The 24483-nt window shown below is 38.7% G+C and overlaps 2 protein-coding genes across 9 annotated transcripts in view; one reads left to right on the top strand and one right to left on the bottom strand.

Annotated features, from left to right (window-relative positions):
* The window catches only part of Dh31-R (Diuretic hormone 31 Receptor), a 36031-nt gene extending 20296 nt beyond the window's left edge, over positions 1 to 15735 (top strand). The window contains exons 2-11 of one of the 3 annotated variants that reach the window (XM_018012785.2): positions 1357 to 1547; positions 1645 to 1755; positions 5432 to 5538; positions 5605 to 5696; positions 7827 to 7953; positions 8050 to 8276; positions 8514 to 8690; positions 9142 to 9265; positions 13817 to 13945; positions 14240 to 15735. In XM_018012785.2, coding sequence (XP_017868274.2) covers positions 1388 to 1547; positions 1645 to 1755; positions 5432 to 5538; positions 5605 to 5696; positions 7827 to 7953; positions 8050 to 8276; positions 8514 to 8690; positions 9142 to 9265; positions 13817 to 13945; positions 14240 to 14284 — 1299 coding nt within the window. In that variant the 5' untranslated portion in view covers positions 1357 to 1387 and the 3' untranslated portion in view covers positions 14285 to 15735. Of the gene's footprint in view, positions 1 to 1356; positions 1548 to 1644; positions 1756 to 5431; positions 5539 to 5604; positions 5697 to 7826; positions 7954 to 8049; positions 8277 to 8513; positions 8691 to 9141; positions 9266 to 13816; positions 13946 to 14213 lie in introns of all 3 variants that reach the window. The other 2 variants (XM_089469955.1, XM_089469954.1) reach the window with 2 other exon arrangements.
* A 2193-nt stretch (positions 15736 to 17928) lies between these two features.
* Positions 17929 to 23627, bottom strand: LOC108617115 (uncharacterized). 6 transcript variants are annotated; one of them, XM_089469804.1, is made up of 6 exons: positions 22556 to 23627; positions 20492 to 20643; positions 20315 to 20406; positions 18731 to 19548; positions 18577 to 18644; positions 17929 to 18323 (listed from the first exon to the last, which is right to left on the bottom strand). In XM_089469804.1, the coding sequence occupies exons 1-6, from the start codon at positions 22760 to 22762 to the stop codon at positions 18218 to 18220; spliced, it is 1443 nt and encodes a 480-aa protein (XP_089325930.1). In that variant the 5' UTR covers positions 22763 to 23627; the 3' UTR covers positions 17929 to 18217. The 6 variants fall into 6 exon arrangements, with proteins under 6 accessions (XP_089325930.1, XP_017868277.1, XP_017868279.1 ...); XM_018012788.2 differs by lacking the exons at positions 17929 to 18323; positions 18577 to 18644; positions 18731 to 19548 and adding exons at positions 19559 to 19878; positions 19991 to 20163 and having other exon boundaries at positions 22556 to 23539; XM_018012790.2 differs by lacking the exons at positions 17929 to 18323; positions 18577 to 18644; positions 18731 to 19548; positions 22556 to 23627 and adding exons at positions 19559 to 19878; positions 19991 to 20163; positions 20739 to 20892.
* Positions 23628 to 24483: the final 856 nt, after the last annotated feature.

Raw genomic sequence — 24483 nt, 5'->3', positions numbered from 1 at the left:
CATTTCAATGCGCATTCACTCGCTGTGGCTTTAAGTGCGAACTGCCATTTGCCTAAGCGATGAGATTAAGTGTATTTGTGTGTGTGTGTGGGAGAATGCATTTGTGTGCGTGTATGTGTGAGTTTACTTCGCAGCTAGCGCAAATAGCGCTCAATTCGTACTTGTTCGACGAAGCTCATCTACTCTAAACCTAATTCTATCTTCCCGCCACGCTTGATTGCAGCTCTGTTGCACACGAGCCGTCAGCCCTTAGCTTTCAGCCTAACACCCTGCCACGCCCCCACTGCAATCAGTGCTCTGCTAACTGGGCTTTAGCTTTCAGCTGTCTGTTGACTGCAGTTGTGGCTAAAGTTGCGCTTTGTTTCGGACTATTTTGTTCGGCTTCCTCTTTGGCTCGCATCCGGCTCGGCGCACAACGCACAAATGCAATTGCAGCTGCCTATCGTCAGTTGGGCCATGCATGCGTGTGTGTGTGCATATGTGTCTGTGTGTGGTCAATGGTCTGTGTGACATAGCTATTTCCATGTTTGCCTAGCTGTTAGCCAGCATGGAATGCAAGGCATGCTGTGCGACAAATTTGAGCATTGTATCAATTGGAATGTTTCAGAAATTGAATCTGAGAAATTTAGTTGTTAAAAATATTGAAGTAAATATAGGAATTGTTAAATAATTGATTCAATTAGGAATTCCATTTCTTAAATAATTTCATCTTCACAGTTGACCTTTCTCTTTCTCTTGTAGCTGGCTTTAATATATCAATAAGATTTACAGCATTTTATGTAGCACCTACTGTCAACGGGTTGAGCACTTCAAATCCCGCTTTAACATAAATTTCATTTATTTTTCATATTTGCTGTAAACAATTGGAATGCGTGCATAAAAAATGAATTGTATACTTTTGGGTGTTCGAATTAAATTGCGTTAGCCCGCAGCTGAATTCAGGAAAAGGCATTAAAATAACAAAATGAATAAATTGTGCATACTCACACACACATCCACGCACACAGCAACAACAACAACAACAACAGCAGCCCGCATACGTAGCGAATTGGCCGCAAAACCAATTAAATTGCGGCTCAAACCAACTGTAAAGCAAAAATATGCGATTGCATGCAATGAAGCGCGAGTAGCAGACGCATACGCATACATATATATATGCACATATATACACATATCTACACTCACGCACACAGGAACATACATACATACGCATTCATTCAAAAGTTTTAAGAGCCTTGCCTAGATTTAAACGCGTGCCCCCGCCCCCTCACAAAACATATTTGGCCACATATTAAAAGCCAACCCGAGTCGACCCCAAAAAACTAATTGCAACACTTTTGAATCTCGCTTTTGCAGCATACTTTTTGTTGTATGCGACGGTTAAGCGATGGCTGAGCAGAGCACCAGCAACAGCAGCAACAACAACAACATCAACAGCGGCAGCAGCAGCAGCTCCACTTATAACAGCGTTGCTGAAAGCGGACCAGATTTTGATGCACTGCGTGCGGCCTGCAACGCGCATTTGAATAGCAGCCATCCACTAACAGGTAAGCCAACAATAACAACAGCGCATGCCACATGCCACATGCCACATGCCCCGCCCACCGCAGCACTCAATATACAATTTGTGTAATCCGTCTTTAGGTCCACATTGTGCGGGCACTTTCGATGGCTGGCTTTGCTGGCCCGACACGCGCGCTGGCGAGTCCGCCTACGAGCTCTGTCCGGGCTTCATCACCGGCTTTGATCCGACACGTAAGTAACGCTATTTTATTGACGCACTTGTTTGTTTGATAACATCCGGGGTCCAGCTTACGCTGTTGCTGATTTTGACAGCAAATCAAATATTCGAATGAATTTATTGTACAAATGAGCGAGGCAACCAAATGTCAGGCCCTCGATTACAACGGAAACGGAAATACTGCCAGGGGTGGCAGGCACTTAAGGCAAGGCTGCGGGCTCCAAGCAAGCAACAGACATGCCCAAACACACACACGCGCACACACACACACACACTCGCACAATCTGAAGCACACATGCCTGAATAAGCCGCAAACCAAAAATCGCCCTATTCCACCTGGCATTCTAATTGGCCGCATTCCCCTGCGAGGAGGCATCTTTTAGGCCGCATTTCCGCTTCCGCTGTTGACTTTGGCGTAAAGCAGCTGTTTTATCTTTCATCTGTTATTAAAAGATGCTACCAAATCAATTTGCTTCTTAGCGCTGACTTAAATATATATAAAGCACACACATACACACATACAAGCCGCAAATGTGTGTGCGTGTGTACTCGTGCATAAAGCAGCTGCTTAAATTGTTTTCTTTTTTTTTTCTTTTTCCTCGTGGCTCTCAGGCCACGAAAGCTGTTCCGATTTCCTCCTATTTTTTTTTTTTTTTTTTTTTGGTTTGAAATCAATAACTGAAGTTTTGCTGTGAAATATGTTTTCATTAGAGAAAAAAAAAAACAACATCCATAACAACAGCAAACAATAAGCATTGTTCAAGTTTTGAAGTATCAAAAAGTAAATTGTACAAGTTTTACAAGTCAAGTTTTCTTTATTATTATTTTATTTTTTATTTTTTTATTTTTGCGCAATATACGAAATCCAAATCCAAAACAAAGTCAAATAAATGCCAAAATCTCGAACGCATGAAAATGACACAAGTGCCACTTGAAAAGCTGAATTAAATTTAGAGACCAATTTATTAGCAGATACATAGCTTTAAGATATATATGAAAATATCTCAAAGTATAGATGTCAATGCAATTGACAGAAAATTTTAGGTAAAATAAAAATATATAAATATTATACTAAACATGAAAACAATTCTAGTTGGACATATTAGAAACGCCCTGTAAATAGTCTAAGCAATAAAAACAATATAATATAACACACTAATATAACACTTTTCAAGGATATTAAATATTAAAACTAAACTAAAGTTTCATTTAGAGAGCAGAAAACTTACAAAGCTAATATTTTCTAAATGTGTAATACAAATATAAGCATTTCATTTTATTATTATTAATTGGATTATAATTTTATTATTTACCAATTTCATATTTTATGTATATATATATTTTATTTTTTATCATATATATATAAGTTTAATTTTCTTTTGGTTGCCTATATTTCGCCCAAATAAATTCATTAAAATTTAATTTCATTTACTGATGATAAATACAATTTAAAATGCCAACTAATTATTTTGCCGGCTTTAACAGTTAACTTCAATTCAATTATCCATCCATTTGGTTAATAAATTTCTACCTTGTATCATTGCCTTTAGCTATTATCTTGTCTGCCACACACTCACATTATTAAATCCCCCATCAACAATAAGCCCAACCGTTTGATATAAATAAACGTAAACGCAAAAAGAAAACAGGAAAAATAAAGTTGAACATTTCACGCTATCAAAAACATAAGCCACAAACTTTGAACCCACTTAATTATATAGATACAAAATGGCGTATCATAGCCAACATGTGAGCAGAGCTTCACGAATTAGCCAAGCGCAATTTCCTGTTATTAGCTCGCGGCGAACTTTTTTTTCTCTTTTTTTTTTTTTTTTGCCATATTTGGTGGGCCAACCAAAACCACGGAATCATTTTAATGCAATAATAATGAATTATTCAAAACTGCATGAAATTGTTTATGCTAGGCAAAAACAACATAAAAAGTGGAATATGATTTGAATATTTATGCAAAATAAAAAATAAAAAATAAAACAAAAACAAAATAAAAACGTAAATTAAAGCAACGAAGTTAAAGGAATAAATAAATACCCTGTAGTGTACATAGATATAACAAAGATTTATAGACTTGAGTATGTCTTTAGAGTAAATACAAGTCGGTTAGCTTTGACTAGAATACTATTAGAATTTATATGCATTGACTCTAACAACAATTATTCAACTTTTAATACTCAGTTATTAAATATTTTTATCCCAGGACTTCTTCCCATTTCTACATTGCATAAATTGCAATATTTGTAGTCAAACTAAACGCTCGCTATTAAGTAATCACAATCAAGTTCTGTATGGCAATTTATGGCATATTACTTGACTCTGCCATGTCATTTTTCAGCATGAAGCGCAACAGCAGGCCATAGTCACAGCGCCCATGCAACAGCCTTGTCACGTGTCTGAGCTAAAGTTGAATGACATTTTTGTGTGTTGTTTGTGCCAAAAAGAACAGCAGAAAAAACAACAGAAAAACAAAAACAAAAAAACAAAAAAAATAACATGGCGCCTAGCATACTCAGTGGCTGAAAAGGGTGGGAGTTGGCGTTGCCTCTGTTGCGTTTACAGTAAGCAAATGTGGCTTACAGCACATTTGGCTTATGGCTCGGTTTTGGCCAGCAGCACGCCTTTGGCAGCAGCAGTAGTAGCAGCAGCAGCGCCTCGGGGTCGCCAGATTGTACAAGATTATGTGCTTTGCAGTGCGCCGTCATTAACTTTTATGGCACTTCCGTTGGTCGGATGTGGTTAGCAGTGGCAGTGGCTGTGGCAATAGTAGAAATGGCAGCAGCAGCAGCAGCGACAGCAACAAAAACGCTGCTTTTTTTGTTGGCTGGCTGTCATGCTGCTTACTTGCCACACAGAGCGTATACGTGATTTTTTCGTTGCTGCGTGCCAAGTGAGTATAAAAAGGGTACGCCAAAAAAAGAGCGAAAGCAAGACAGATAGAGTAAAATAGATAAAGCGAACGCTTCAGAACTTCACCTGTGAAATTCCCAACCGTTAAGGCATTCGAAACTCGTCTTTTTGTTGTTCCATTGACCAAGAGTACAATAGTTTCTCCTGTTACGGCTGTGGCAACTCCATGTATGTATGTGTGTATGCGATTGCTTTCAACAAGTTCGATAACAATTTAACAATGGCACGAAAATTGCATAACTCAGTCGAGCCAAGGCATTCGACATGCCTGAGGCACTTAAAAACTTTTAAGGAAACCATTTAGAGGATCAATTGAAATTTCCTAACTTTAGTTGGAGTTTTGCTATTATTAAGATTCAAATTTCCTATTTTTATTGCAATTATCTACTAACTGAAAACTGCAGAGAAGCTTGTCAAGTTTCTGTGGAAACTACGTTTTCGCTAATTAAGTAGTATTTTCAAGTCTATCATATACGTCTAATATATTAGAGCATTATATATTGATCTACATCAAGCACTGCCAATAGCAAATTTGTCCGCAATCAATTGGCTGTGGTTAAATTGTTAACATATCGTATACGCAATAGACATTATAGCTGCAATCTCAAAATGCAAAATAAATGGAAAACTAATGAAAATATGATGTGAAGTAAGCGCCAAGTGAGTGCATTCTGTGTGTGCGATGCAATTATTTATAATTAGTTTATTCTGGCGAAAGCTAATTATGAACCAGAAATAATATTAGATAAACTCATTTTCGATTCACAGGATATGCGCACAAGGAGTGCGGTGATGATGGTGAATGGTTCAAGCATCCATTGACCAACCGAACCTGGTCGAACTATACCACCTGCGTGAATCTGGACGATTTGGCGGTAAGTTGAAAATTGAAATTAATATTGAAAATTTATGCTTAAATTTAATGCGCTTCTCATTTGCAGCGCAATCACAATGTGAACTTAATCTATGAGGTGGGCTACAGCATCTCGCTGCTGGCTATATTGCTATCGTTGGGCATCCTGAGCTACTTCAAGTAAGTCTCTAAGTTTAGCTACACTCGTGCTTGAGATGTCGTATAAAAGCACTTATTGCTAATGAGCCACATTTGCCAGTTGTTGTTATGGTCTTGGCCCTGGCGCGCTTGGCGCCAAATTTTATTGTTAAACAAAGATGAGGCAAACGCTGCTCTAATCAACTGCCAAAGAGCTCAACATGTGTGTGTGTATATATGTATATGTGTGTGTGTGTGTGTCTGGCTCTGTCTCTGTCTCTCTTCATTGCACTTTTCATGCGCCCATTTAATCCGCCACACTTGGCGTCGGAAATGAGAAAATATTTGCTTTCTTACCAAGGCCACATCGGCAGCTAACTTTACCTCTGTCGCTCTCTCGCTCGCTCGCTCGCTCTCGTCTCATGTCGTCCCATCTTGCTCCCACTTTATGATTTTCATTGCCTGCTGTGTCGTACGTCAAGTGAGTATTAAATTGTGTGTCTTCTTCAAACAGGATATCGATTAATTTCCACTTGTCTGCAGCACAATTAGTGCTCTTGGCTTGTTTATTATCAGCTCAGACAAAAAGACACGCAGCCTGACAGAGAGAGACAGAGAAAGAGTACAAGCGAGAGAGCTAGACTGAAACAGCTAACCTTTGGCTAAAGCGTTTTCAACTGTGTGCAAAGGGCTAATAAAACGTGCCACCAAATGTGCCAGGAATTTCGTTTAACTATGCTCTTAACTAAACCAATGTGAAAGTACATAAAGGCGCAAATTAATTGAGTGTGAAAATTAAACGCAGACACAAATATTTCGCGTATTTCAATTAGCTTAATCGATAATACAAATTAAAATTTTCGCACTCCACATAACCATTTTTTTTATTATACTTTAATCCATATCCACAAAAGTTTGATCGAATCTTTAAACCAATTTTGCATAGGATAGAACTTAATATAGGAATTTAATAACATTTGAAAATGTCAAAAAAAAAAAAAAAAAAAAAATTATATAAAATTAAAAAAATATTAGTAATAGTTTATTTTAAATAAATACAAAATATTCTAAAGTTTCTTAGAAATAATAAGCAGTATCATATATATTCCTTTATTTTCTTAAATTTTCATTTGTGTCGCAAATTGAGCTAAAATAAAAGTATCCCTTAAGATGGTATATAATACAGACAGTAATCCCGTTAGGGCTTGGACAGCAAGCTCCCTTAAGCCACATCAGAAATGCCAAGCCCTGCCAGCCAATCTTTTTCTAGCTGAACAGCATTTATCTAACTCATCTATCTGCTGCACCAGTAAAAACTGTCTTAGATATTATTGCATTAGAAACGTCGGACATTGCAGTCACATATGGCAAAATGTGGACACAACCTGTGTGCACACCGAGAGCTGTATCCAATTTGCATGGCATGCATTAATTCGCCAGCTCCAACAAGATTTCATTAATATGCAGCACGGCTCTTGGCCAACTGCCAAAATTCGGCAAATGCAGCCGCAGCGAATCTAAACACGACTGAGATGCGAACTGCAAAATGAGAAATGAAAGCTCACAGCATGTGCACTCGATGCTGACATTGAAACTCCATTCACATTCCAAACAAATTTTATATGCCCCATTGGTTAGTCCACTCTGTGGCCATCTCAACAATGAGAGTCGTGTGAAATGCAAATACATGTTTTTCCGAATGTATGTCAATATTTGGATACGTCAAAAAAATGGAAATTAAACGAATTCTTGTGTGTCATATTTGGGAAAGACCATTTCGAAGTACCTGGCTAGAAGATGCTCTGTAGTAAAAACCAAATTCGAAATAGAGCATAAATATTATGAATATTAATGAAATCATACAAATTAAGCAGATGCAGATTATATTATATGATTGATTTGAGATTTTAAGTTCTTTATAAAACAAATCTTGCAGAGGTTCATATTCTACTGTTTCTATAAAGTCTAATGGTCATTAATAGCAGCTATTTAAGATAATAAATAAGTCACATTATAATGATGATCATCATCACACATCTAGAACAAGCCTCGTTGCCCATAGTTTAAGAGATTTAAGTCTTTAATAATATTTCATATATATATATATTTCTTTCATATCTCTGTAAATCTCCGCCTTCAACACCAACTAATCATTTCATTTCTTATTTTCAGATCTCTGAAATGCGCTCGCATCACGCTTCACATGAATCTGTTCAGCTCATTTGCCGCTAACAGTTCGCTGTGGCTCATTTGGTATCTGGTTGTGGTGCCCAACTCGGAGCTGGTGCAGCTCAGTCCGGTAAGCAGACTTAATGAAACCCAAAGCCCAGTCTCTGAAATTGAATTTTCAATTTGTCTTCCATCTTCTTCTTCTTTTTTTCTGTTTTTGTTTCAGGGCTATTGTGTGGCTTTGCACATAATACTGCACTATTTTCTGCTGACGAACTATTCGTGGATGCTGTGCGAGGGCTTCTACCTGCACACGGTGCTAGTCGCCGCTTTTATATCGGAGAAAAAGCTGGTCAAATGGCTGATAGCCTTCGGCTGGTGTTCGCCGGCCATTGTCATTTGCATCTATGGACTGGCACGCGGACTCAGCGGCAGCCGAGAGGAGAATCTACAGTAAGTGCAATGCAACATGATGTCAGCATGTGTATGCATACACACATGTATATGTGTGTGACTTGCTAAATTGATTGTGTGCACGCATACATGCAAACCGATTTGCAAACTCAAATCAAATCAAATCAATTGTAAACCAGCTCGTTTGCAATTCATTAGATGACAATTCGCCCACAGACTTAACTCATCTCCATCTCTGTCTCTCTCTCTCTCTCTCTCGCGCGCCTCTCTTTCCAGCTGCTGGATGACGGACACAGACTATAACTACATTCTGATAGTTCCCGTTTGCATTTCAATCTTCCTCAATTTACTGTTCCTTTGCAACATTGTGCGCGTCGTCCTGCTCAAGCTGAATGCCCCCGCCAGCCTGCAGGGCGGCTGTGGACCCTCACGAACCGTACTTCAAGCATTTCGGTAAGTTTTTTGAAGCGCAAAAATGGGGCCAACAGAAAAAACAAACAGAGTCAAGTCCCAAAAGTAAAAGACTTCAATTCAATAATAATAATAATATGTAATTTGCTTACTCACACAAAAAGTGCCGACGACAGGACTTCGGGGCGTACGCGTAATAAACTTGTTTTTCTTCAGCTCGTACTTTTCCTTTTATTTTCTGTTCGTTTCCTTTTTCGTCGCGCTGCGTTCGAAAGTTTTTTATTTTGCTTCATTTTACATTTTAAATTACGCATACGCCGCGTTGACTTGCATTTTAATACGCACGTCGACAAACGAATTATACATAAGTCTAAGTATTATTACAATCCGACCCAAACTCACTCTATTCTTCCCATCTTCTTTCTCTCTTTCTTTCATTCTTTACCTCTCACTTTCTAAATTGCTCTTCCTTTTTCCTTGTCTTTTTTCGCAGAGCTACGTTGCTGCTTGTGCCGCTGCTTGGCCTCCAGTATATGTTAACGCCGTTTCGTCCTGGCCAAGAGCATCCCTGGGAGTATACATACCAAGTCATCTCGGCATTTACGGCCTCATTTCAAGTAAGTAATGCTTTCTGCTTCAGCTTTTTCTTTCGGTTTTTTCATTTCTGAATACCCCTTATAGAGTGGAAATGTGAAAACTAGTTTAAGGTTAAAATGAATTGTATTTCAGAAAAACTTGAACATTTTAATATTGAATGCTTGACAATTATCTCCTCTTCCATCTTCTACCTTCATTAATTTCTTCTCCTAACTTATTCGCCACCTTTTCCACAAATTCTTCGTTTTCATCTCTTTATAATAAGTTCTAATAAAAAACTAATTTGCTTAATGGTCTAAGACTTCTATACAGGGCACTTCATAGTCCAGCTGACTCTGCAGCTGCTGTTCCTTGCCAACCAGCTTTAATATTGTTTTATGACCCCCACACAGGTTGAGCACTTTTATGCTCTTAGTGTATGTAAATTTCTTACTCGGCTGCTTTGATTTAAACTTAAATCCACACGCTTGGAATTTGCACTTGCGAGTGATGGTAAAGAGAAAATGGCAGAAAATATGGTTATTTAATTGGCAACATTTTTTGCTGATTTTACCAAGCAGATATTGGCCATAATTTATGTAAATAAGCTAAAGTCCATGTCAGCGCTTGTTTATTACAAATTTCCTCCCAATCATAAACCAGATCGTTGCCGTAACGCTGAGGGCTAAATTATTAAAATGCCAGGCACATGCTTGGGAAACATTCACCCCAGCCCAAAGCCCACAAATCTCAGCACATTTAAATGCGACCAACTTCTCAGTCTCAGCCAGAGACTTTCAGAAACGTGAAAGAAGAAAGGCCAAGGCAAGCAAGTGAAATCAATAAACAAATATGCTATGTAAAAAATTTGATTATGATATATTATCTTCCATATTGCCATGAATAATCATATTGAATTTGATTAATCAAGGCAGACGACTGTGAAAAATTAATATAACCTATGTACAGGAAATACTGTGAAAAAGTCAAGGAATTTGAATTTTGAAAGTCAAAATTAAAGTTAGAAATATTTTAACTTTATGTAAAATAACATTTTATGTAAAATAACATTTTGCATTTGATAAATTGAACAAGTCAGGCTTAATTGTTTGGAAAGCTAAGCAAAATAAACCACAAATTTTCTTCTGGATTTTGAAACTTCAAGTCAAATCGTGGCACATAAAACCAAATCGTGCTTCAGCTTATTTTTAGCTGCTCTTTTAGCTTTGACGCAAATAACTATAAAAATCCAAGCGAAAATGTAAGCTTCAATGTCTGCGGTTTGCTGCATATATAGTTTACAGTCATATACAAAAAAAAAAAAAAAAAAAAGGAAAAAAGAAAATAGCAGATTCTCATGTCTTGTGGTCTGCCTGGGGCGTGGCAGTACACGCTGCAGTTGAGCTGCAGTTACAAGACTTTTAGCAAGCAATGCAGAAAAAGAAGTAAAAACAAATCGCGCAGACACTCAACTACAGACATTTCTTTCCCGGCTAACTTTTGCAAATATTTTATTTATTTACGGCATCAAAACAGAAATTGCAAGCATACGTTTAAAGAGCACAGGAGACATTAAATAATAAATAATAAAATAATAATCATTGTAATGGATATTTTATAAAATATGCTAAGGTAAAGTTTAGTTTAGCTCAGCTTCAGCTCTAGCTGCTATATAATATTATGAGTTTTCCTGCCATCAAACTACCCCATTTCAAATTGCTGAAATTCCCAGGGTATTCGAGTAAAACACAATGCACTGTTTATCTGCGACTTTACTTTACTCTTTGGCTACCCCCAAAAAAAGAAGGAGGAATCGCTGAGTGACAAATGCAAAAGCAAAATACTTTTGCTCAAATGTTTTTAAAGCCAGTAAGCAGCAACTTTTTATTATTGTATTATTTGTTGTTGTTATTGTTGTTGTCGCTCCGCAAATTGCAAAGTTTTCATCAAGAGGCACTTTTTACTTTGGCGCAGATATAATTTCGGATTTATTGTGCCGGCTGCACTGCGCACAACTCTCATAAAAGATTCGGTACAACTTTTAAGCGCCATAAAGTCCATATAATATTAAGTTTATATATGCGAGATGATTTCATCAGCTGCACAATGGCCAGCGCTGCGAGCCGAAACTAATAATGGAATGAGTTTTGAGATTTCTTTATGTCCTCTTGTTTATGTTTTGTTAAAAAAGAAGAGATGGAAGTAGTTCTGGCGTCAACAATTAACTTTTGATTATAGCCCATTAAAAATTAATTGAAAAATTAAAAACGAAGCTAAAGAAGTAGTTTGACTCAGCTTCGATTGTCTAAACTAAAGAATTCATGGATGAACGCGTCAGGTTTTATAATGAAGTGTAGTTTTAGTATGCATAATATAGAATTTTTAACTGCAGAAATGTAAATTTATTACAATATTAATTAATTTAGCTATTCATTTTTGTATGAGCTGAGAATTTTAATCTGTTGTCTTACTATTTTTCTAAGCCTTAAATATATAAATATTTTACATTAGCTTTGCTTGCTGCCCTTCGACAAACAGAGCCAAGAAATATGCGACTGACATTTAAAAGCAGAGCAATCTATTAAATGCCTATGCTTTATCTAAGCGTGCGCTGCAATTAAAGTCAACTTGCTGCACAAAGAAAAATATGAAGAAAGCAAGAAATAAATAAGGAAAATTTTTTAATTTGTTTGATATGGCAAGGCACTTGTATTCATCAAATGCCGCAGCTGGAATTTGCAATAAATATTAAAAAATATTTGCTCATATGCGAGCATATAAGGAATATATGTAGGGGAGCATCAGTGTCTAGGCCAACTCAATCTTTGAACCCCGACATCTACAGCAGAGGCAGCAACTGCAGCAGCTGTTGTTATTTTCATACAAATTGAATTGAAAACTTGGCAGCAAAAGTCACATACTCTTAATGGGGGCCCGGACCGGACCATAAACGAGAGCACATTTGTAGCCAAACTTTTTGGCTGTCTACTTTGCTAATTAGTTTCGCAAACAGTTTGCACTTTTTGGCTACTCAAGTAATTAGCAAATCATCGTCTGCAAACAGCTACAAGAGCTGAGTTGCATGTCACGCTGAAATCAAAGGCACCGACTACAGAGTATTCACAAGGTAGCTATAAAAATGTTGTTTCAGCCTGTGTACACACACTTCTATCGCCGTCTCTTTCTCTACCTCTTTGTCTCTCTTTTTACTCACTCTCATCCTGCTCCGAGACTGAGTAATGGCAAACATCAGTTTGCATAATAACTAGCTAAATAATATTCAACCTACATAGAGTGAGCCCAGCTGCTGGACTTATTACGGGCAAAGCCGGACGGCTGAAAGAGAATAGGCAAAAACCCGTAGAAAATCTTTATAAATGCGCAGCAACCACAAAGCCAAAGCAAAACGAGCATTCAAGTCGACTTGCAATTTCCCTGTGGCTAGCTCTGAAACATAGTGTAAAAACAGTTATGAAATGCCTCTGTTTAAATGCCAAATGCCCCGCAGAAATTATGTTTATGGGCAAGTTTTACCTCGAGAAATTACTGCTACAACTGACCTCTTTGGTTAACTGTAGGCAGTTACCTGTCAAGGGAAGACACTTTTTTGCCTCCCCCGAATTCCAGCCTATTGGGATTCAAATGGCAAGGACAGCTGCATCACTTAGTCTGTAGTCTGTTAAACGTGATTTCAGGACTGCTCATTGAGGTTGGGTCCCTTATGGATCCATCATATTCTTTTTGATTTCGTTGATGGTTTTAAGCTTTACTAATTGAAAGGTGACTCAAAGCACTACTACAAAGTACTGCTCCCTTAAATCAGTTAGACATTAATTATGTTTTGAATACTTTATGTAACCAGAATATATAAGGCGAATAGCAAAGCTATTACTATAATTATTCTGTCAATTAAGTAAGGCCATCAATTATATTTAGTATAACTGGCATAATATTTAGTACGTACAATGCCAAAGAATGTGCCCATGTGTGTGTGTGTGTGTCTGTGCGATAGTGTGATTGAGTTATGGAACAGTTCAGGACGTGTGCATTGCCAATCAAGTGAAGCCTTTTTTGCCTTTTGCCAATTTCATTTATATGCAAGCAATGTGTGAATGAAGCAATCCTGACAAAGGATCCTGCACGTAGGCAACTATATGCATTCAAGACGTAGGTAAATATACACACACACGCACACACGTGCACACACACTCATACTCCATCTGCTCTGCTTGACAAATGATAAACAACGTCAGCTCTGTCAGGCGACAATTGAGTGATACAAAACACATTTAAAGATACAGAAATATTTGCTAGAGATACAAATACAAATGCAGATACATTTGCAGGCACATTCACAGATACATTTGCAGGCTATGGCTACAGCTGCGTCTGCGTCTGCGTCTGGTCGCAAAATGAATTGTCAACAGTTGAGTTGGACCCGAAATTGGCACATAAACCAAATTTCATTAGACTTAAGTAGCAGCGTTTGCGTCTCGTCCAATGATACAATAACAATAAGAGAAGAACAATAATAATATTTCAACTGGCAGTGCAACTACATGGACCAACTGAAACTCATTTTGTATTCGCAGGGCTTGTGCGTGGCAACATTATTCTGCTTCTTCAACGGCGAGGTGATTGCCCAAGTGAAGCGCAAGTGGCGAACGTTCTACTTCAGTAGTCGACCTCGGACCAATTCCTACACAGCCACTCAGGTCTCGGTAAGATTTCATATGAGCTTCACAATGCTTCTATTTTCTTTTCTGGCTAGATTAAAACGGGGCTATGGCGCGTATGCGTAATGCAAGCTAAGCTAATGCAATAACTGAATACACACAAACACAACCACACACACACACACTATTGGCAAACCACACTAATTCTTGCTGATGATTTAAATGCATGTAAAAAACACACACACAAACACACAGATACACAGTTTACATAGAGAATCGCACCGTTTTCGCAACCTGCCAACCACCATGATAGCAAATTCTCAGTTCTTTTGATTGTAGTTCGTGCGCTGCGGTCCGCCAATGCCTGGCGAGGAGAAGGTATGACTAAAGGATCTATCGTCATCAGCTAAGCGACGCGCCTCCTCAGCACCCCATCACCACCAGCAACAGCAACAACAGCAGCAGCAACAGCAACATGAGCTGCAACAACAACGCTCGCGCAGCCAAAGTATGGCCCTGACAGGAGCCGGTGGCAGCACGTCCGGTCTTATCGATGGTTGGCGTCAGAAACTGCATTTCCTGCGACGCCCCAACGTAGATAATGCACACCAGCGACAGCCGCTTATGGAGGAAACCGCGGCCAATACGCAGTTGCAGTTGGCAGCTGGCAATATGCAAGTGGAGGTGGCGCTCCAGCCGCAGCTGATGACGACAATAGCAGAAGATGTTGCCGAAGCAGCGGCAGCAGCAGGTGCAACAGCTACAGCAACGGCAACAACGAATACAGCTGAACAGCGCAATGGCACAGGTGCATCTACAGGTGTTGTCATTGTCAGCGTAGATGCCAGTGGGCAACAAAATATAGCCGATGAGGCGCTTTAAACTAAACACAAACAAACCCAGTCACAAAAACAATTCTGTTACAAAAATCTCTCATAGTCTAAGCCAATTTTAAGTAGCTACCGGCCCAAAAATTAAGTTAAACCAAACAAAAATGGAATGCACCCCACCTACAACAACAACAAACAACAACAAAATCAACAAAAACGGTCGCCCGATCTTTACAACGAACAATGTGGAAATTTTAGCAACAATAAAAATAATATCATTGTAAAGATGCATTTCCTACTAAAAAAAATAAAAATAAATAAAGAAAAAGTTCGGAACCTCAATTTCACAGCAAATTGTCGGAAAAATGTGTTGTTAAATGCTTGAATTATAAACAGTGTTGAAAAACGGATGTGCTAAACTAACCCCAACCTAACCCTAAAAATTACACACATTAAATATAATGCAGTGCAAGTATCAATGTGTATCATAAATATCTATGCTATTGATATAGCCCACCCTAATATCGATAAAAACCAAAAGTTTTTCAACACTGCAAAAAAAACAGGCTATTCCTAGACGTAAGATAATTTCAATAAAATTGCTGTGAAATTGAAATTAAAAATACAAAATTTCCTGCACAAAATCTGGCGTCAGTGTTGTAAAAAACTAAATGCAACTAGCATTTAGCTAAAAGCATATTACATCCATACATACATATGAATATGAATATATTTAAATCGCAACTATTATATGATTATTAAGAATTTACGTGGATATCAAATATCATTGTTGTCTTAAGTGTTATGTGTCCCCAACTATTCATGCATATGTGGCTATATCGATATAAATACCTATATATATATATATATATTTATATTTATGTGGTAAGCTGAGCTTTCTAACATTTTTAACCTAAGCGCTTTTGACTATTCTAGATGAATGCTACGAGATCTGTGTATATGAAATATATATATCTAAATATATTAAATGGAATATAAAGCAAATTAAATGTATTTTCATTGAGCACTTCACAATGCGCTTATAGCGCTTTTATTACTAAGCCATTCGACAGCACTTTGAATACGTTTTAAAGCTGCTGCGCATTAAGCCTAATTGCGCCTTTTGCAACACTGTTGCTCAGGTAAGTGTTATTAAGTGCTAAGCAGCTAACAAATTATCTGTTAATTAGCAAACTTTTACGCTGCTGTTGAGATTTTATGAAATGAACCTTCCGGCTCTCATTGATGGTGGACAATCCTCCTGCCGTCGCCTGCTCCTTCTCCTGCACCTATTCATGGAGTAACGCCCTCGGGCTCTCAACAGGACGTTGGTCCTTTTAGAGAGAAATTGTAATTGTACAGCATGATAAATTCCATTGCCGAGTCCTTTGTCTATGGCTGTGCTAATTTTGGTCGACAGCACAACGGTAACCAGCAACAACAATGACAACAACGACAACGACAACAACAACAATGGGAAGTGGTCTGTCCGCGTTTTGTTTGACAGTTATTGAAACAGATTTGTACAGAAGTTGACTTTTGTGCACACTTGGGCGCGTTCGCATTTTTGCAGCCGCGTTGTTTTGATGGCCCTTTAATGATGTAGCTGATGATTGTGTGGCAGGTTGCCATGGCATACCGCTAGCCACATGTCACATGCCACATGCCACACGCCGCATTTGCTGCACATCAAATGCAACCAAGAGCTGTAGCTGCTGCTGGCCCCATGTTTTATGCATGTAAAGCAACGTGTTAAGTGTCATTTTATTGCGCTTTAAATTGAGAGAGATTGTGTGAGCTGTGCAAGTATGTGTGACTGTATTATGTGTACATGTACATTGTACAACCCTCTCGACTGGCTTTTCATATTTCGCGCTCGCACAGCTTGTAGAGCGAGCAACTTAAATGCCAGCCAAGTCAAAACTTTGCTCATCAAACGTGCTACAAATTTGAAATGAGCTGTTTAATTGAGTGCGTGTTTGTGAGTGTACATGTGTAAGAGTATGTAAGGATGTGTGCTACTCTATGTGTGAGTGCGTATGTGCGAGTGTCGAGTCGAGTGCCAAGTTAAGTGCTTGACAAGCCTTAAGACCTCGAGCTAGCAACAAAAACTTATAAAAAGCCGTTGCTTTGAGATGCTCAAGCGCAGCAGCACAAAAGATTCACAGCTCCTGCTTGTGCGAGCACTTAAAGCAACCTGAACTGGACACCTTTTAGAGCCACAACTCAAGAGCGATTCCAACAGATAGTCAACAACAACAACAGGCATTGAAAAGTTGTCTCGTTAAAAATAAATGCATTCTAAAGAATTTCAGTAAAATATAATTTTGTGTTATAATGCAACACACAAATAATGTTAAAAATTCCCATGAGAATTTGTGTATGCAGATGCATATTTCCTTTTATGCGTTACATGTAACATAATAAAAATTATAAGACCTTCTATACTGACATATATACATACCGTTTGAATTTCGTACAGCATTCCAGTACAAAAACAACTCACAGTTACACTCTCTCTCGCTTCTGCATAGACTTGCTTTAATTCACTCAAGTTCCCGCTCTCTCTTCTGTCCTCTCACTGGATGTGGATTGCATTTAGGTGCGCGCCATATTTTTTCTTTACAGGAAAAAAAAATTCGGAGCAACGCAATACACGAATAACATATATAACTTATGCTTTTAGTTTCACTGTGGTAACTTTTTAATAGCACTGCACTTTACATAACACACAGAGCACTTAGCATTATATTTTTACCATAAAATAATTGATTTTCTTTAAACGGGCACACAACTTACTGCAGACACCCAGCTTCAACGACCGATCAACAGGAGAGACACGAAGTAACTAAATTGCCTTTGCTCTCTCCAGCTACAGCGCGCTCTTGCGGCTAAATATTGAAACTAAGATCAATGCATCAAACGCGTTTGCAAGTTCTGTCTTTGCAGTCCACAAGCAAAAGAGAATAAAAAGCATTAATTAGTGATGGGACTAAATAATTTGTCACATGCACTCGGATAATTGAGTTCGCTACTCACGGGGATTATCCACATGAGCTCTAATCGAGTAAAATAGCATTCCAGTTGAGTGCAAAAGGAAATTTTTCATTTTATTATTAAGTTTATTTAAACTGTTTTTATAGAAAACTAATTTACAAAATTCACATAAATTTTGAAAAATGATTATGAATGAAATAATCTCAAACTTTTACATGCTAAGTGGGACATGTTAAGACAGCAGTATAAGAAGGTCATAAGAAAAAGGATATCTATAAAATCTACTTCAGCAGGCAGTGTCTTTAGCATATTTCAAATGTAGATTGCGCATACGCCTCGTGTGATGGCTGTGATAAGTTGTTGTTTTCTCTTGCAGCTGACGCATTTGCATAATGAACCCAATTAAAAGTTGGCTGTCTGCCAGTTGCAGCAGCTGCCGCCGCCGCAGTTAAGAGTCATTGCGATTTTTTGTTTTTTTTTTTTTTTTGGCCTACTGCGTCTTATCCTTGCGCTGCAGCTCCTGCTTGGCCAGCAGCTGCACGCGCTGGCTGACTATGCCCAGCGGCTTGCGTGGTACCAGATGACAAGTTGATTGCCTGAAAATAAAGTAAATAAATAAATGAAATGTATATATGTAGAGTTTTACATTATTGTACAACTGTTTTATCTTTTCTTCATTTTTAGACAAATTTGTCAATTGTTTGCAAATTTTTGTTATGGAGGTGTTAAAGAAATATATATGATTCATACATATACATATGTAAATATTGATTATATATAGTATATATCTCAAACAGAAACCGCCTTTCACATTAACTTATGCTCCATCTACAGACAAATCCAACTCACTTGTAGATGATTTTTTCCCGATCCGCCCAGGGCCAGCTGCGCTCCAGATTATCCAGTTTAAAGAGCAGCTGCAATGGCAAGAGACAGTGGAAAGCGAATGGATGAGTGGGTGAGAGGTGTTGCACTAATGAGACGCCGCCTTGATTGGCTTTACCTTTTGTGACTCGGTCGGCGATGGTATTGTGGCCTCCGGCATGGCCTTCTGTGTTGTATTGGCTGTGGGCGCTGGCGTAGGCGTGGCTGGGCGCACCTTTGATGTGTCACACGCATTGGCAGGCGTCTCCAGCTGTGGGCTTTCAGCGTCGCTAACGCGCAGCTTGGGCACATTTCGCAGATTCCAGGTGTAAGTGGTGCTCAGAAAATCGCTGTCATCGTCATCGTCATCATCATCATCCATTCCATCCCGCTCCTCCTCCTCATGCCCATGCTTCCCATCATTGCTAACAGCAGGCAGCTTCATATAGTAAACCGTTTTAAGTGCTGATTCATCCTCATCCTCATCCTCATCAGCCGTGTCTAGCTCCTCGTCTGGCTCATCATTCAGCTCATTTGTCGCGTAATTGACTTCCGATGCATAATCGGATTCCGGCGTCAAATCCTTTAGCTGCTTGGCTACACACTGTTGCAATAACTGCTCTTCGTCATCGTCCTCATCTGGCACCTGCACCAGATCATCTTCCTGCCCCGCCTCCTCTGGCTCAGGCTCATCCCCATCGCCATCCTCATGCTCGTCCTCACTGGCCAGCTCATAGTCGAGCGCATCCTCATCGTAGGAGCATTTGCGCGGCATGTAGGACAGCTCCACGTCCTGCAGGCTGCCAAAGGACTGCGAGACAGTCTGCAGCGTTGAGGTTAGTATCTTGGGTATCTCAGCTATGGCAGAGAGTTTCCTCTGCATCTCCAGCAGGCGCAGCTCTATTGAGCTGGGCAGCACACGGCCAGAGCGAGAAGCAAGCGATGCTACAGATGTAGCTAGATATAGTTTATGATTCTTGTTGATGATTCTCATTTATTGCATTAGATATAGATAGAACATACACGCACACGGACAGAACACACATACAGATGCAGATACAGATACAAATTGAAAGCGAAATAACAATACAGCAGCAAGTTAGTTGGAGGCGTGGCTGGGGGCTGTTGGGCTGTTGGGTTTTTGGTTGTGCCTCTTCACTTGGACTTGGATGCGGTGGGCAGAGCCATCAGCATGTTCTCAATGGTGCTGCTGCGCAGCTCCTCATTGTCGCCGACCTCCGCAAAGAAACGTTTAATATTCCGTATAATGCGATGGTGCGGCAGCTCCTGCACGCGTGGCAAAAACGAGAGATAGATAGAGAGAGAGAGAGAGAGAGAGAGAGAGAGAGAGAGTGAACAGGTGTTAATTGCATTTGAATATGTCAATTGATTTAATCACCTGCTCCTCCTCGTCCGAGGACTCGTCCTCGCTCAATTCAATGATCACCTCGTTGCCCTCTTCATCTATCTGGGTTTTGGTTTTCTTTTTCTTGGGCTTTGGCGGCTCGGGCGGCTCTTGCCACATAATGGGATGCCAGCAACGCGAGCCAAGCAATGGGGTGGGGGTGAAGTCTATGAAAAAAATAAATAAACACATCAAAAACAACCAAAAGTCCATCAGCTCACGATGCAGCACATAGGTCAGCCGGACATAGGGCAAAGGATTCAGGGAGGATTATAGGGTACATGCTCTAGTCGTGCTTCGACTGCGACTTGGACTCACCCTTTGGCGGCGGCATCGGCTTCGGCACGCGCATCACTATGGACTTCTCCTCGCCGGCCTCAAACATGCCCGTGGGATCATCCTCCTCCATGCTGTCCACATTGCATAAGCATAAGACATATATGTGTAATATATATAGATCATTTTGGTATATCTGTATGATTGGGGGCAACCTACTTGCGCATGACGAGCTGCACTTTCTTGGGCGTTGCGTTGATGCGCTCGTGTGCCTGGGCCAGAGTCAGCTGCGTGGCGTCCTCCTCGTTTATCTCGAGTATGATATCGCCCAGACGAATGCCCGATTTGTCGGCTATACTATTGGGCGTTACCTGCAAGACAATGTCAAATTTTACTTTCCCTTTACATCTATTTTGATTTACATGTATACTATTTGATACCCTGCACAACTTTCGCTTTCACGTACCGACCGTACCGACAGTCAACGCGCAATTGATCCCCAAATGTTGCGTAGTTCGAGTTTAGGTCGAACAAATATACAGACTCATATATATTTAGTAGAGACTATTCTATATACTGAGGCGATGATATATGACAGACAGCTTCAGTTGGCTATAGACGCTTATATATTTATGCCTGCATATATTGTAGCTCTGTACGCGTGCTCCCAAAAAGAAAACACAATGAGATACTTCTTGCTTGTATTTTAAAATAGTCGACGTCAAGAGTGCGCTACAGCAAAAATATTGGGTGAATGGATTTTTATATAACAATTAATAAAATATGAGATATATGAAATGTATTAAATATATGAGTTATAGATATACGAAATAATTGATATATATGTATGTATGTTTTGGCTTCTTCAAAATAAAATATAATAAATATAAATAATATTGATTTTTCATCCCTAAATATTTTGTATTCAATTTTTTTTTATTTTACTAATTTTTTATAATAAATATTTTATGGAATAAATAATTTAAGAATTTATATTTGCAAGAATTCAATTGACTGGATTACCCCTATTTTTTGCTCGCAGTATTTTGAAATATTAAAAATAATATTATAAGTCATTTTACATTTTTTGGATTTCAGAAAATTAAAAAATAATTTTAATTGTTTACTATCAATATTTTACAAAAATAAATAATAATAATAATAATAATAATAATAATAATAATAATAATAATAATAATAATAAAAATATAATAAAAATAAAAAATATATATTAAAATTCTATATGTTATATATTTAATTTTATGTAAATTTAATTAGAGCAACTATTTTTGCCTCTGACCCCAGCTGAATTACAGCTTGCATTTCGTTTCGCTCATGCCCCATTTCGTGTAGCGCATGTGCAGCGGCATAGAAATAATAACAATTTATTTTTCTGCTGCTAAACGGAAAAGCCATCGCCAGACGTCAAAACAGAATGCAATACTACATAGAAAATACTTGCTAACCCAAATTTTTGCGCATTCCCTTTTGCTCAAGTAGAAAAACGATTTGAAATGAGAACGAGCTACAGCAAAGCCGCTTGCCGCTTACCGCTTGCCACTTGCCGCTAGACTCGCCTTTGTCTTTCAGCGCCACACGGCAATTGTCGCTCATACGCCCCATCGCACGAGGCGGAGCAAAGTAAAATATTTATTTCGCTGGCTGCGTTGATTTCGTCATAGCCGAATAAATCGAAAACATACGACAAAATGTTGCATGCGTTTCTTTTTGATACCCTGTAAACGCAGCAAGTCGATGTAAGAAGGGGTCTATATGTGAGAGAGGCGGAATTGGGTAACTGAATCTGTAGTTGTAATGAAATGCCGTTAATTGCTATTGTGTATATATGTTATATATGGGTATTATTAACAGAATTGATGAAAATCGATTAGAATAAATTATCAAAAAATTCGGAATATATATAATATTAAATTCTGGCTATATCTAAGTTCTATAACGCCTATAAAAAAACTTTTTAATTCGTATTTAAACGAATATAAATATTATTAGATAATTATATTATTATAGCTATTATATATTCTAGCTATTTACAGGGCATTTTCTAGTCAGTCGGTCAGTCGCCCCACTTGCGTAAAACGCTTTTGGCCAGCAACCAAAACGAACGATATAAAAATTGCAGCTGTCGCATTGGCAGACAAAAGCATCGAACGGAAATTGGAAGTTGGTATAACGAAATGGAATGGAATATGGAATGGGTCGACAGCTGTGCAGGCTCTCAGTGGAAGGAGGGATCGAGTGCGGAAGGGGAACCATCTCGCTCACCTGAAAGACAGTTAAGGGCATATGAAATTCGGCGCCACCGGTTATCAGGAAACCCCACTTCTCGTCGTCCTTCGAGTCGTAAATATCCGATTCGACATCGAAAGCGGGAAAGCCGTCCGTGTCGCCGATGCCGCAGGATACTTTGATAATGGGCGCCTTCTTCTTTGTCTCGGGCGTGGACCACAGCAGGCCCAAGGGCTCCGGCATCGTGATGCTGTTTTTATTATATCTGCTTTCTGCGTTTGCTATTCCCTTTGTTTGTTTACGTTTCGTATCTTTCACGCTCTCCCTCTCTTACGCCTCTTATCGCTGCTCTTTTTGTGCGTGGCTGCTCGTTTTATTTATAAATCTTGTGCGCTCGCACGCTTGCAATCTGCCCCTCCCTCTCGCTCACTACCTCTCCCTCTCACTCTCTCACTATTTGCCTATTCTTTTTTTTACACTTTGTTGCAATAGTTTTTCTCTTCAATCTGCCTTTCCACCGATTCTTTTTTCTTTCCTCTTCTTTTTTGCTGCGCCTGTCAAAATTCACAAAATTTACCCATGCAAAAATAAATAATTTTGTGTTCTTTTTTTTGCCGGCTTTTCTTCGGGCTTTCCGCTGGGCGATGACTGTGCGAAAATTCGCAGTCAATTGAGTTTTCCACTAATGCAAACTTCGCTCATTTGCCGCTCTTATATAATCAGAATTTCACGCATTGCACAATGCATCAATTAGACTAAAAACTTCCACAATTTCCTTTCGCTCTCTGGTATTTCAGATTTACGGCTTAGCCAATTTGCTCCTGAATTTTAATACGTTTTAATTATGAGGGCAACTTTTATTTTAATTTATTCTATTTTCTTTTTTGAAGCGCAGAACTTAATGAATGTTTGCTTGGGGTTTTCCTCTTCGTTTTTTTTGTTGAGGTTTCCACAATTTTCTTTGGCTTCCGCACGATTGCACACGACTCGAGCAACTAAAAACCAAAAGGCAAAGCGCTCAAATAATTTCGAGAAGTTTGCCTTTGTAGTGCATTCGCTTTTTTATAGCCAGCCGCACGGCGACAGTTGCTGCTTTTATTACACCTTTCTAGCCCAAGTGGGGTATATGCAATTATAATAAGTAATTAGAGATGGTTAGTTATAAAAGTAAATGTATAATGGCATAGAAGCTTCATTTCGTTGGGCCTCAACTACATTTACCATGGGAATTTTTATATAAACGAATATGAATCGCCTAAACAGTGAGTTAAAAAGTAAATGCTCACTAATGCGAATAGTTTTTGTACGAAGAAACCAATGCTAAGGCAACATATTCAAGAGTTTCAAGTAAAATATTAAATATTTAATCAATTTCGAATATGAATTGCTTTAATAAACTAATGTTGACATCGCAAACTTCAATATAAATCATTCCCTAAATGAAACCAAAAAACTTCACTTAATTATCTAGCTATATATATAACCCTTTTTTATGCATTTTATATATGTCGGGTATATCGCAGTCGTTGATCATTTGCCATTATAATCGCGCGCACGTTTTCTTGATCTTTTATGTTTGCTTCTGCTCTGCTCTGAGCATTGGGATAGGTCCATGAAAAGTTTTCCCCACTTGTGAATTGTTGTTGCGTGTTTTCTTGTCATTCTTTTATTTTCATGCAGTTCTCCCATTTTTATTTAGCCAACAGACGCACTGTTCAGCTGGTTCTTTTAGCTCTTGTTCCAAGATTTTGTTTGATTTCGAAAATTTCATGATGAAATATTTCTGGGGAAACTCTCATTAGCTTGTTTACTCATGTTGTTTACCTCTGATTATTTTTGTTTATAAGCGTGCCGCTTATCTGCTTAATGTCGAGATGTCAATCGATTCGGGTAATATTAAATTTATAATTATTGAAAATTAAGAGAATTTTTTTTTCGCAGTTACTGAACTCGCCTGTTGATTA

The sequence above is a fragment of the Drosophila arizonae genome, chromosome 5 (assembly GCF_054131065.1).
Source record: "Drosophila arizonae isolate 15081-1271.41 chromosome 5, UAZ_ARI_1.0, whole genome shotgun sequence".
NCBI lineage: Eukaryota > Metazoa > Arthropoda > Insecta > Diptera > Drosophilidae > Drosophila > Drosophila arizonae.
The sequence above is the reverse complement of the archived record's forward strand: the minus strand, read 5'-3'. Positions and strand labels throughout refer to the sequence as shown.

What these genes read in the sequence shown, in the direction of transcription:
- LOC108617115 (XM_089469804.1), bottom strand. Translation starts at nt 22,762, where the DNA reads ATGCCGGAGCCCTTGGGCCTGCTGTGGTCCACGCCCGAGACAAAGAAG. An exon ending in TGCCCTTAACTGTCTTTCAG is followed by an intron (nt 20,644 to 22,555) that starts GTGAGCGAGATG and finishes ATTGTCTTGCAG; the next exon opens with GTAACGCCCAATAGTATAGC. An exon ending in GTGCAGCTCGTCATGCGCAA is followed by an intron (nt 20,407 to 20,491) that starts GTAGGTTGCCCC and finishes CAATGTGGACAG; the next exon opens with CATGGAGGAGGATGATCCCA.